Source organism: Lingula anatina, chromosome 3 (genome assembly GCF_051362555.1).
Source record: "Lingula anatina isolate TDL-2025a chromosome 3, LinAna3.0, whole genome shotgun sequence".
Taxonomy (NCBI): domain Eukaryota; kingdom Metazoa; phylum Brachiopoda; class Lingulata; order Lingulida; family Lingulidae; genus Lingula; species Lingula anatina.
The window spans coordinates 13146903-13160734 of record NC_141769.1 but is presented as its reverse complement, the minus strand read 5'-3'; the positions used below and the strand labels follow the sequence as shown (position 1 = coordinate 13160734).

At 40.2% G+C, this 13832-nt stretch overlaps 1 protein-coding gene across 1 annotated transcript in view; it reads right to left on the bottom strand.

The window, feature by feature from the left end:
* Positions 1–3870: 3870 nt before the first annotated feature.
* The window catches only part of LOC106159186 (uncharacterized), a 29330-nt gene continuing 19368 nt past the window's right edge, over positions 3871–13832 (bottom strand). Inside the window, exon 2 of the mRNA XM_013535397.2 lies at positions 3871–7350. Within this exon, the coding sequence (XP_013390851.2) occupies positions 5032–7350 (2319 nt within the window). The 3' untranslated portion in view covers positions 3871–5031. The remainder of the gene's footprint in view (positions 7351–13832) is intronic.

Below are 13832 nucleotides of genomic sequence, written 5' to 3'. Positions count from 1 at the left end.
TTTAGACAAAGTTGCTGTGTATTTCCTCGACACAGTTTGAGAAATGGAAAGTACCGCAAGCACCGTTGTCTGATGTGCTTAATAACACAGTGTTTGATTTTTTTCTCTATCTTCAGGCAAATGTTGACTGCCCATTACTGGATTACTGTTATTTCTGTTGATAATTATCTTATTAGCCGAAAGTGATAGGGTGACAGATAAAAAAGGAGAAGAAAAAATAGCTTCGAGAAATCAATGATTAAGATGGACAATATCATTTTAGTGCTCATATTCTCACGGGTTCTGAATTCCAAAATCCAGATTGTACGTGGTACACATTTGCCACTCACTGACTCAGAATAGCGAACTCTTCCTATTTATACACAACCTGCGTTTCTTCGGCTATGGCTATAGGCTTGTTTTGTTATGTGTTTTGTACTATAAAGTTAACAACCATTTAACGAAATTGCACATTCTGATAACTATTATTCTGGTAACCCCTTTAAACTGGCAATGTTTACTGAAATAAAATGAATTTAAAAGAAATCGAACTTAAGTCGCACCAAATGAAACACTGTGGTGATAGACAACATCCCCACCACTGCGCGCTTACCATCAGTAACTTACCAATTTTTCCAGTTGTGGAATATTCCAGCGACATTTACATTTACACGGAAAAAAACCGTGGCATTATCAAGAAGATGTACGGATTGTACCACGCTCGGCTGGATACAACATTCAATCGAATTTTAAGCATAATCTACGCCATTTAAGCCGATTTCCTTACGTAACAACACAAATACCTCTTATTTCAGGTATTATTTTAGCAAAAGCAAGTAACCCATGGTGAGTTACGGATGTAGACAACCCATGAAGTTTAATGAAAAATGCTCAATTTGATTTGTAAACAATTTCCTGCTCAAATACAAAAAGTCGAATAGTTTGTAATAACCGTTTTATTCTTAAGAAGACTATGTACATAAATGATCACTATTTACAAATGATATATGTGTATGGCATTTCTGTAGGAAGGGTTGTATCTATACAGAAGAGTAAATGATAAAATATATGGCAAACATACGGATGCTCTGTACCTTACTCGTACAACTAGCTCATGTTAATAACAGCGACAAAGATTTGACGCATAAAAATGAATGAACATTGCTGTTAGTTTACTAGATAAATCTTTCGTTGGCAAACATCAAATCCAAAATTATTCCCCGAGTTTCTACTTTATAACCCCTGTAGATAAACCTTTACATATATAAAAAATATGCAAGAAGTATTTCGCGCGGTTTGACAAATAGGGCTGGGCCTTCCACAGTTAACTTTGAGTCCCCGTCTACAAGATATACTGAAAGTCTAGCAGGTACAACGCCAGCTGGCAATTTCTAAGCCGAAGCTTCGTGTGGCTGATAGGAAAAAGTCACGAGACATGATTGTTACTGTGTATACACAATTGAAGATGATTTTCACGCATGAAATATGTTCTGTTCTATGGAAAATTACCCGTTTTATCACACATAATTTATAGTATTTTTTATGCAGACTTTCACGCTGCATACATAAGTACCAACGGTGTTCAACAGCGCTCCTAGCGTATCTCACCAGCGGAGGACAACTTATCTGTGACAGTCGCTTTTTTAAATCATGATTTCCTGTGAATATTGATCGTGTCACGTTTTACATCAGTTTTTGTTAATTTTTTGAAGGGCTCTGAAGCTCGGGCCATTTTATTCTTTTTTTTGTCCGACATCAAACTCTAATCCAAATCCATCCCCGTCGTATCCACCTTTCTCACATACTCCGACCGTTTTTTTTTTTTTACGTTGGACGCAAGGAATTCGGTTGTAATCAATCATAATCAAAATGTTTTTTACTTGAACATATTTTTAAAATAGTTTCCGTCACTTATTATTTTAGCACGATATTTGCATTGTAGCAGATTTTCCAAATTAATAAACGTCTACAAGAACAATCAAAATTCTAATTTTTAAATAAAGTAATATAAAGATTTTTTTCATGAAAATCTTATAGAAAAGCACCAGCTTTATATCCAACTGGTTAAAAAAGCAGTGCTGGGGTCCGCACCATCTCCACCAAGCGTTAACTCGAGTTTTATTCCTGAACTAGCGCATCTCAAAATAGAGTCCATTTTTTAATGTCTGGAATAAATAAGTGCTTCTACACAGATTAATTTTGGTGAATCAGTGAACAGGCCTGTCTACCTCGATCACTCCCTTCTTTTTGCAAAGACCAAAGTCCAGTGCTTTGAATATCAAGGGAATTCATATGTTAACATTCTGGAAACTTAAAAGGCATATGTGAGCACGCTGCATTATATCAAACGCAGAAATATTCGATTAATGTAACAAATTTGATTTAGATCTCCAACAGCACCCATATGTTTTTGCACCAAACACAGCCCTTACCTGTATAAGCAAACTTAAAAACTTTGGGTTTCAAAAGTTGGTAGGCCTTCCATGCAATACTGAGCAGACAAGTCCATCTAGTGTATGATGTTTCGATCCGAAAAAATTATGTGTAAATGTTAGAATTGCAATAAAGTTTAAAAGAGAACCAATTGAAGGTGGGCTATTCCTTTTAAAAGAAATCATCTTGAAACAAGTTTTAGTCAGTATAATATTTAACCGTGTCGTACAAAAGACTACAGGCAATGCAATCAATTATAAGATTTTACATACAGAGGTAACATTTACTGGGTGAACGCCGCCTGACGCATACAAATATATGGTAAGGGGTGCTTGGTACCCAACAAGAGCAGAGAAGAATGAGGGTTTTATCGCTCCTGCCCCACCTCCCGTCCCAAATGTACGTGTCTGTGCGTAACGACTGGTCCCGCACCACGTAAGACGAAGGCGGTGACCTTGTGACTGCTTCAAAGGAGTGGTTTTCGGTGGTTTTCTGTCAAAGGGGTTTCCAAAACGTTCTGGGCTATGCAACCATTCCACTGCAATTAAACACGCCGATCCCAACTTAAAGGTAACAATATCATTAATTTCCCGCTCCGAAACCATGTCCGTTTTAAACATAATTTGGCCCATTTTCAGTAATGCATTCAGTTAGGCAACTAACAATTTAAACCTCCAACAATGGCACGACTTTACTTCACAACTAGTTAGGTTATTCACATTGGCATTGGGGTGTAATCAGCCTGTCAAAAGCATGTTATTCTTACTTTTGTGCGGTATACAGTTAGCAGCCACAGAGATGCAGTCGACACCAATTCGAATCAGAGCAGTTCTACAATAGCAGATTTGGACCGCACCAATCAATGAGTAAAGGATTATACAAAATGGGAGTTGGGTTAGGAGAGAAACTGGCAATGATTCACCCACCTTTTACACATCGAAAATTACAGACAACTGAGGCAAATAGGAGACACAGGCATCTCCCGTACCCGCCTCTATGCACTTCGCCTGCAAACCATAACTTTGAATCTTTTCTTCTCTTCCTCACCCCTCTAGGTAGTTGAATATTTCTATCACAAATTAATAGTAAGAAAAACTTCCTTATGGAGACAGAAATTCAAATGTTACAAAGTTTTCAGGACAGGTGTTAAGAACTACATATAAGTTTTTAGAGTTGAGCAGGACCCACCCATCCCCCTCTAAACTGTAACTCATAACCACTTATAAAATGGATCAATATCATGAACTTCATATACCAACATATGTTATACTTGTAACTCTTCCTCTGTAGCTGCAGTAAAGCTGTACACTGTAGAAGAAAACTATTTCACTCTATTGCCAAGATCTTCCAGAAAATACACCTTAAAACTTGTGTATTTTTCTATACTGGTTTATAAATTATGCTAAATCCCTCAAAACCCCCAGGTGTAGATATCTGTTAATAAAAAGTGACAATTGGTAATTTTAATATAATAATATAATATATTATATATAATGTGTACAGTGTATACAGGTAATTATGAACATATTAAATGATTACAATATCTAAATAGATAACATGTGCATTGATTACTTTACATAAGTTCTACAAAGAACACTTTAAAAGTGTAATCACAAACTAAATGACTAATTTATGTCAAAATATTTCTATCATCTGTAAAAATAGCCCCTATGAGAACAGTTTCATTTTTGATAATGTACAAGCAATCTTCGTGAAGAAGAGCCTATTTCAACTTGTATAGATCTCCAGATTAAAAAATACAACCCAATCCATGAAGAAACCAGACATGGTCCTCTGAAATGAACCGCGAGCACAACTTCTGTGGATCAATTAAATAATGGCTTTTCAATCATTCCCTTAATTACGTCAAACCCAGTTTACACTGCAGACCCATCACTCTATTTAGTTGCACTGATTTCCATCCTCATAGCCATCCACATTTAGGTCCAGTCCAATACACAAGTACCCCTGCAATGGATTTCAAGTGCACTCATTGAATATTCATGATCCAGCCCCCTTCACTGTAGGTAAGCTGCCCCCTTACTTGGATATATAGCCGTTTTGCTAAACTGTCCATGCCAGTGGCAGTTTGTTGGTAATTTCAGCACTAGGGGTTTCTTCACTGGATTCTCCATCAATAAATGTCTAAGGCCTGTCAGATAGACAACAATCTCGACGCTCCTGTGCACAAAGTATGAAGTTGGTTTTTGGAATAGTAATTGACAGCTTTCCAATAATAGTATGCTTTTTTTTGAAAGATTACTAATACTGTGAAATTAATAAGAATTACAAATCTTTCTCCCCAATGATTTACCAATATTAATTTTGATGTCTCTTGGGAGTCGGAAAATGACCAGAACTTCCAGTCACTGTTCCCTGTTGGACAAGTGTTGGGTTTTGCCTCGACACAAAATCAAAGCTAGACTTAACCATAGCCAGAACTCTTTGATTTATGCCAACAAACTCATGTGGTCCGAGTACATACCAAATGCTCGATGTGCTGCTGTTTGAAGTTGAAAATAAAAATATTGAGCAAATCCATCTCACACTTCTGGTCATGTACCTATAAGAATCCTAACCCGCCGATGAAAACAACAACATACTCTCTGTGGGCGGAGGTCAGCCCAAGATTTGATCCAAGATACTCAGCTCTGTACCTTGAGTGTTCACAGAGTCGAATAGATCTCCTGAATTGTCTAAAGGATAGCCGCCATTTTGATAGTTTCTCCCAGGGGGGCCTTGCTGGGGTACACCCCCTGCCATCATCATCTGTTGCTGCTGCATGTGAATATTGTGCTGCATCATTGCATTCTCTTGTGCCGCCCCTGGGGGAAGAGAGCCAGGGGGAATTCCTCCTGACATCATTGCACGCTGGGCCTGCATCCCTCCTGTTGACCCCGCTGTTGAGTAGGTGCCATTTTGAGCAGCAAAGCTCCCATATTGCATCATACTGTGAGGTGTCATTTGTTGTGGGGGGCGGGCCATGCCAGGGTAATGAGGGCCCTGGCTATGGCTGCGACCCCAATTTGGGGTCCGCTGTTCAGAAATGTTCAACCCTGCGGGGCCCACATTGACATTAGGGGGCCTCTCATTTCTCATCAGAGGGCTGGTGTACGTGGGGGTGCTGGGCTTGCTGGGCTGATTGTATGCCGACTGAGAGCCTGGAGCCCCAGGGTAACTTTGCTGCCTCTGCATTCCTGCAGAGTACCCTGCCTGAATCCCTGGGGGCCCTACTGTCCCAGGGGTCCCTGGGAGGTTTTCACTTTTTACAGGTCCAAAGCCAGCACTTTGATTGACACTTGTTTGATTGACCATGTTTTGCATGGTTTGTAAAGGGTTGCTGGACCCCATGCTTGCTTGGTATGCTGCTGCTGCAGCTGCCGCTGAATGGGGCGGAGCAGAGCCCGGGTGCATTTTATACTCCGGAGGTGGCGGACGGTTATTGAGGTACTGCATGTGTGCCGCCTGCTGCTGCTGCTGTTGTTGGTGCTGTCGCTGCTGTTCCATCTCCCGTTTCTGCTGCTCCTCCTGACGCATTTTCGCTTGCATCATGTGTGCATGCTGCTGCTGTTGCTGCATACGCATGTGTTGCTCGTTCATGTTATACTGAGCATTGTTTTGTGCATGTTGTGCTGCAATGTTAAAGGACTGTCTCTGAGCCATAGATATGGGGGTCCCCTGCCCTGCGTTAATGTTCATATGTTGTGTCTGTGACACTTGCATTCTCTGTGATCCCTGCATCACCTCCATGTTCTGGCTCTGCGTAATTTGCAGAGAATTTCCAGGTAGAGCTTGCCCCTGGCTTGATGCAGGACCAAACTGATTCTGAAGCTGACGTAATGACGATGGTGGCATCCCATTCATCATGTCAGGAGAGTAATGAGAAAGAGGCTTGGTGCCTGCGTAGGATAAAGAGGGGTCCTGCATGCCCCCTGCCATGGGGTGACCAGGGGGGAGCTGCTGCCGATGTACCTCCACCTCCCCTGGCCCCGCCCTGGGGACCTGCTGGCTGTAAGGGTACACCCCTTGCTGGTTATATGGCATGGCAGACTGGGGATACCCAGGGTACGCACCTCGGGAGTACTGCATCTCATGCTGCTCGGCATACGGTGGCTTGGCTGCCATATTGGGGTACCCTCCCCCCGAGCTCTGATGTTGAGCAGCCATTTGTTTTAATGTCTCTGCTGCAGGTCCGCCTGTGTCAAGCAAAGAGGGTGGTGGCCCCCCTGTGTTGGGCGTGTGAGGCAGGTGCTGTGGCTGTTGCCTGTAGGCATTGGTAGCAGCAGGCATGGGGGGACCACTGGGCACAGAGTTCATAGGGTTCATATGCTGATCAAAGATTGGCCCAGGGGTGCCCTGTTGGCCATCAGGGAACTGGGGTGGATGCATGCTTTGAGTGGCACCCCCATACATCATGCCATTGTTTGAATATGTACTCCCTCCTGGGCTCTTGTCCTTGGCATCTGCACAGTGTGTAATGATATCAAAATCCTTGAGAATATCTGCTGGTATTTCTTTCATCAGTTCTGGGGGGATTCCCTCCCCCTCCTCCTTTGCGAGTGTGTCTAGAATATCCTGGAGCTCATCGACATTGACACCCGTGCCATCCAGTGGGGGACTGCAGCTCTGTTCCTCTATAGGCTCCTGTTTAGGCTGTTTACAGTCTACAGAAGTGCTAGTGTGAACATTGGTGCCGTCGTTCAGAGCCCCAGCGTGTGTGCGCACAGTGGCACTGACAGTGAGGTCAGTCTGGCTGTTCTGGGGATGTTCTGAGTGGGATTTAATCTGGACTTGGACTGACAGGCTGCCCACACTGTTCTGAGTTGCCGTGGAAGGTCTACTGTGCTTGGCCTGTGGCGAGGCTGCCTGATCACAATGGTAACCCGAGTCTATATTTTCACCGCCATTGTTCCCCTCGAGTTTCCTTTTCAATTTTTGCTGTAAGAAAGGCGACATAAGAGTAAACAAGAGGTACAAACTGTTTAATCTAACTGCACTGTGATAGGCAGCAAAATATTGCCCAGAAAGAGGCATAATAGACTTTGATTGTATGCACAATGCCAACTACAGTGAAAGCAAAATATAAACGGCTTATGCATTATATCTAAGTGAATAACTTAACTGAAAGAACATTACTAAAAGCAGATAATTCATATAATCAAGACAAGCAAGCCAGTCGCTCCTTGCCATACAACCTGTCACAAAGACGGGTGCAACGAAGCGCTTAAAGCCCTACAAGGGAGATATGGGACTGGTTTGTTTAGACATCATACAATAGGGGAGAAAAGAAACGGAGAATGTAATTGACAGGTTGGCTGACAGACTTTGTGTTTTCTTTTGGAACCTTTACAATAGTGGAAAAGAAGGTGTATTTATTAAGGAGATGTATACGCGTAATAATTTAAACACTGAAGTGATACCCTGAGTGAGGAGTAAAACCAACTTAAGTAGAAGCTTGTATCAGCTGTACTCCCTTGTACGTGGTCTAGCTCCGACCCACTTCCCCCTCTTAATACCTGTACTTAACACCCTACAAATGAGTTAATTCAGTTCGCAAAGGTCGTTTGAGGTAACTTGTAAATGGACTGTTACCAGCACCATATATAGGGACCTTCTACCAGGGCTTAAACCAGTCAAATAAAAGTACACCTTTCATATGTTATGATAATTCAATGTTCTTATGTGCAGATTTTTGTAATTTACATAGAAACTGGACTGTACAGAAAACGTTTTACGAAATGTTTTAACGCTGCTGCAGACAATATTCCAGTGATGCATTGCTGTACTTAAATCGATCAATTTTATCTCCTTCACTTACAGATATTATCTCACGCAGCCTTCATTTCAACAAGTTGACAAACCAACCAACAACGCTAATTAGTCCACCTTTCTGACTCCCAAGTAGAGTGAAAACCAAACCTCTGTAATAAGGAGTCCAATTTCTAATCCATTTGATTAAGGCACAATGGGAACCAAGTAAACCACAAAATAAATATTTTATAGAGAAGTTATTGATCTCAGTTATATCTGAGTCTGCTTTTTCATCCGTGGGCATTGTTTAAAGGTAAACACTGGAGCTGGGAAATTGACTTGTGACAAAATTACTTCAAGTACCATCTCTTCTATTAAGCCTTTTTTGTCTGCAAGACCAACTCAGACTAGATACAGACTAAACTATCACCACCAGTTAACATTTAGGACTTCCATATCTTATTTAAAAATTTTAAATCCCATGTTGAGTACAACGCTTTTCTAGTGATATCAGATAAGTTGCATTTACAGTTAAGTAGTGACAGCTTAATTTGGTAAGGTACTACACAGCAGATTTTGAATCATGATTTCTAATTATTTTCAATGCTGGGCACTGAAATACAGTGGCAGGAGGCAGCACATCTGGAGGATTAGACTGGCCCTAAATGGTTAGAAATCCGAATCACACAGTCCGCTGAGATAGTATGCTGCTAAACTAAACTATCACAGAAAGCACTTCCAGTCTAAGTTATGTTCCATATTAACAAGGCCTACCATAATGATTACTTGTGTCCACTTAGAGCATTCCATTGACCTACAACAATTAATAGCCATTTCAATGAAAAACACTATTAACAGCGATAATAGAAGTAATACATCAAATAAAAGTGCCCCTCTAGGCACTCTCTCTGTGTCTTGTGTACCTTTATAGAGGGAGAATTTACAAACACCCCAGAAGTGTTTACCTGACTTTAACACTTCCACCAGATATTCCATGTGCCAGATTGTAAATATCTCACAGAACATCAGATATAAGGCTGTTCTACAATGTACAACATAGCTGACATTTACCACACTTGGATTGTCCCCATGTTAAGTACAACTTGAGTACCCTTAGAGAGTAAGGACAAGTTCCCATCAGGACCAAGTTAGAACTCAAAAAAACTGTCTTACAGATACAGTCAGGTGACCAAAAGGCAAAACATGAGATTCGGATATTTAAGCCAGTTGAATTCAAATTATCTGCAAGTAGACTCAAGTTGGGCCTGTTCTGAACAGGTCTTGTGTTGAAAGTACTCATTTAGGGCGTGTTTACACTTGATAGGAAATGTTTCCTGGCAAACATCATTTCTCTTTCAGTGCCAGCATGACTGTGTCTATTAACACAGATGGATGTAGAAGCTATCTTCATTTTGCAGAACTGATGCACTCAAATGTTTAAAGTAGTCTACTTGGGTATGCACAATACCGAAACTAAATTTCATTGAAAAAAGATTTCAGTCCCCCTCTCTTCCCTTGGTCTGTTCCAACATTTATACAATGTCATTTAAAATACAAATTCTCATTTTTACAAATTCTGATTGTATAGTGATATCAGAGACTTTTTACCTTATTCTAGATGTGAACCTGGTTCTAAAACTTCCTCACTGTCACTTATGAATATTGTAACCGGTCATGTATGCTATTCTACTCATTCAACTGTAGACAACTAAGTGCAGGGAAATTAACTAGATGTTTTTTTCATGCCAAGACCTAATATCCCTATCCAATGTGAACATAATTGACTGGCTGAGGACTTGGGGGAAGATCAATAAAACGGTGAACAGAAGTTTCACACTTTTCACACAAGCTGATAGCTTTGCTGCAAGTGGACACTTGACTTAATACAGTTTCTTGAAAGCTTTGTTTAAATCAGTATATTAAATATATTTTACTGAGTTGGTTCTTCTTGTTTTATTTCAATAACCACTTAGGCATGAAGGATATTTTTTGAAACAAACGTGACATAGTTGTTTAAAGGCTTGAAGGTTTTTTAACTAGACAAAGAGCTGAGCATGATGAGCACTGTTATAAAACATCCTGGTTTTCTGAAACACCAGCAGGCTGTAGCTACCTTTGAAAAAGAAAACTTGGGATCAGAGATGAACTATACTTGTATCTTCATCTGACTTCATTCAAAAGGTAAAAGGTGGACATATTTCTAAACAAAAATATCCCTAATTTGAAGCAGCTTTCATTTCAAGTTATTTTTTCATCAACCACATCACTGCAAGAGGTAGTGGAACCGCAACATAATGACATCACCATAAAGTAGTGACTAATGCGATAACAACATTCCACCTCTGTCACTTTAAAATGCAATCAATTTTCTCATAAACAAGCAGCTTATCTGGGGATGAGTAATTACCCAAAAGGCTATACAATTTTTTGGGGTATTTGAAGCCATCTTTAAAAGACATTATAAAGGAAAAAAAAAAAGAAAAAAAAAGTTTTCCCCAGATATTCTTCACAATACATTGCATCTTAAGTTATCTTTCCAACCCTTAAACACAAGTAAAAAATAAAATTTAACTCTACACGTAACCAGAAGTGTCAGTGCTATTTGAATAGATTCATTGGAGTCGTTTGCAAACACCAGCATGGCTGTAAATGATTAATATCTCTTTCTGCCCCAGTCAGGGCTTATGGAATCTTACCTGCTGTTATGCATATTAATTACAACAACTCTCCATTAGTGCCACAATTACACAGCCTATACACAGTCGGGCTTTTGTTGTCGTTACAATTGGTGTCAACATTGACGGCTCCTATTGCAAGGCTTTTAGGGAAAGTTCACACTATGCAAGAATAGGCTGAAAATGAGTCGCTTTCACTTGGCATAGGATCTGCTTGAATTAACTGCATTTAATTCTTGTTAAGTATGATTTTTCTCACTCGTGCTTGATAAATGGGAGATCAATTGATCTGTGTCCTTTGAGGTGCACAACAGTTTCATTACAACAATCAACACTTCTTGCATCATCTGGACAGATCGAGATATGATCAACGTGCCTTGTGTGAATGCTTCCTTTCAGAAGAAATTAAAAAGGCAGAAAATTAAAAGTCCTCCCCCAGCTCCAACAGTGCCAGACTGTCTGTTCCCAGAGCTCCACAGAGTACAGTACATACTCGCAAAGATAGACCACAGAAGGTTTTACAAAAAATAATAGGAATTGTCAACCTTTTTCATGCAGTGCAATTATTCGGCATAGTGCAATTATTAATTCTGAAAGATTTTTCCATTAAGTACAATTTTTCGGACAGTACAATTGTTAATTTTGGAAGATTTTTCCACACACTACAATTACTTAGGACTTCAGAGTAGTAGCATCAAGCCTTTTTTCGTTGTTTTTAATCATATAAAAATATGGAAATATAATGAATTTTCTCTGAATAATTCACGGCACACATTTTTTAAAAATGGCCCAGCCAGATTTTGACCCAGGACGATCCCTGATGTAGGTATGTAGACTTTGAGTCGTATATAAGAAACAAGTGGAAGTGGTTAATATACTAGTACATTACTCAGAATCCATGCTCCACATGTGTACCTTTAAGCTGTGCAACTTTCACGCACAATTGCTACAGATGAGTAAACAGAGCAATGAGCACATCAATTAGGCAAGAAGTTACAGTATTGTCAATAACTTTGAAGGAGAAATATGTAGGGTGCCTGAATTCATTTGTCATAGTAGGCTTGCACATGCATGTGCATGTGCGCAAGTGCAATTGTATGAATGTATGTAAAACCTTACATCTTTAACTAGGGTGGTGTATGAGATAAAGCAAAAGTCCTTAGCATCTATTGGGAGATATTGGTGAAGAGTAAAATCACGTGACTTGGTTTGTGCTAAAATATCCTACAAGAACTCAAATTTCCTTCAATCATAGCACATTTCCAGAAACTAACCTTGTGTTGCTGGGAAAAGAAGATAAGCACAAAAAAAGACACACATCTCATTCAAACCCAGTCTGATTATCTCAAATTGCTTTTCATCAATCCATGCTACCTTTAAATCTAAGGCTCTGTTCTTACAACTTTTAGATCGATCTATCACCGCGGGGAGTCTCACTAGATTACTGTCAGATAATCCCCCTTATGTGTCCGTCCCCGCCTACTACAAGCTTTAAGGGGTAATTAACTTTCGTGTCCGCCCGGCTGACAGCTATTTAGCGTGAACCCCCAGGGAGTTAGGTCGATCCAATGTAGGTCGATCTAATCTATGAGCGCATTCTCAACGAATTAAGCCAGGCTTTACAAAGCCGGTGACCTAAAAATGGCGGACGTACATGAAAGAAAAACCGCCTAATCTTTTAATAGTCTCTCCGCCTCCCCACACGTCGTCCCTGCGGGGTACAGTAATTAAATCGCGTCTCCGGGGAAATATTAAGTGCGCATGCTCATCAGTTAAACTCGTGGTGAAGAAAGCATGGCGGCTGAAGGCGATCGAAGGAAAAAAGCTCTTCTGTTCTATTATCTTTGAAAACAGAGACGAAATAGGAATAATTTGGCCCGTAGAGCAGCAATGAATCGACTATCTACGGAGATAATATCACCAGAGATATTCACGGAAATATTAATGTTCGGAGCCGAGATTTAATTACTGTACCCCGCAGGGACGACGTGTGGGGAGGCGTGTGAGAGGCGGAGAGACTATTAAAAGATTAGGCGGTTTTTCTTTCATGTACGTCCGCCATTTTTAGGTCACCGGCTTTGTAAAGCCTGGCTTAATTCGTTGAGAATGCGCTCTATGAGAATGGGGTGATTATCTCAAATTGCTTTTCATCATTCCATGCTACCTTTAAATCTAAGGCAACACTTCATTCCCACTAGTTATCAGGTGTGTCTGTGATGAAATGTGTAAATATCTTCATTTATTTCAAATATCAAACTTCAATTTACTGACATAATATACCAAGAAATATTAAGCAGTGAACAACACCAAATTTCCTCCTTCAACTGAACGTACAGCAAACCCAGTAAAGGGTCATTGCTTGCATTTTTAGACATATCTCAAATTTTGCTCCTCTCTCCCCCCTAAAAAAACCCCCAATTTTTCACTGATCTTTCTTTTTGCATATGCTGTACATATGCTGGCGTTTGGGGCACCAATTCACTGCCAATAGCCAAAAGGCGGTATCTGTAAACAAACAAAAGAGTTGCTGATATCCTTACTATTAATACAAAACATCATTAACGCGATCCAGGTTCCTGGCTTGAAGGCAGAGGACAGCTGCAAAGAATTGGAACTTCCAAAGTGAAACTGTTCAATCCTCCAGCCTGACATGTTCAGCTGAATGTGGTGAGCCAAGACCAGAAAGCTTTTTTTTTATTTTTGGAGTTTCCAAAAGAGTATCCTAATCAAAAGACTTCCACTTTATTCCAGCTGACAGGACGTGTGTAGGGAGACATGAATGGGGAAAACACATCCTCCGATTTCACTTCACTGTATCACTCAGTAACATTAGGAATAGAGGCCACAAAGAAAAGAAAGACCTGCTGCTGGTATAGGAATAAGATACAGCAACACAAAAAAGCGAAAACCTTAAACTTTGGACCAGAACATGTGCAGAACTTCAAACTTTTCTCTAATGACCTTTCTAATGCATGCATATTGTTTTTAGTCTCA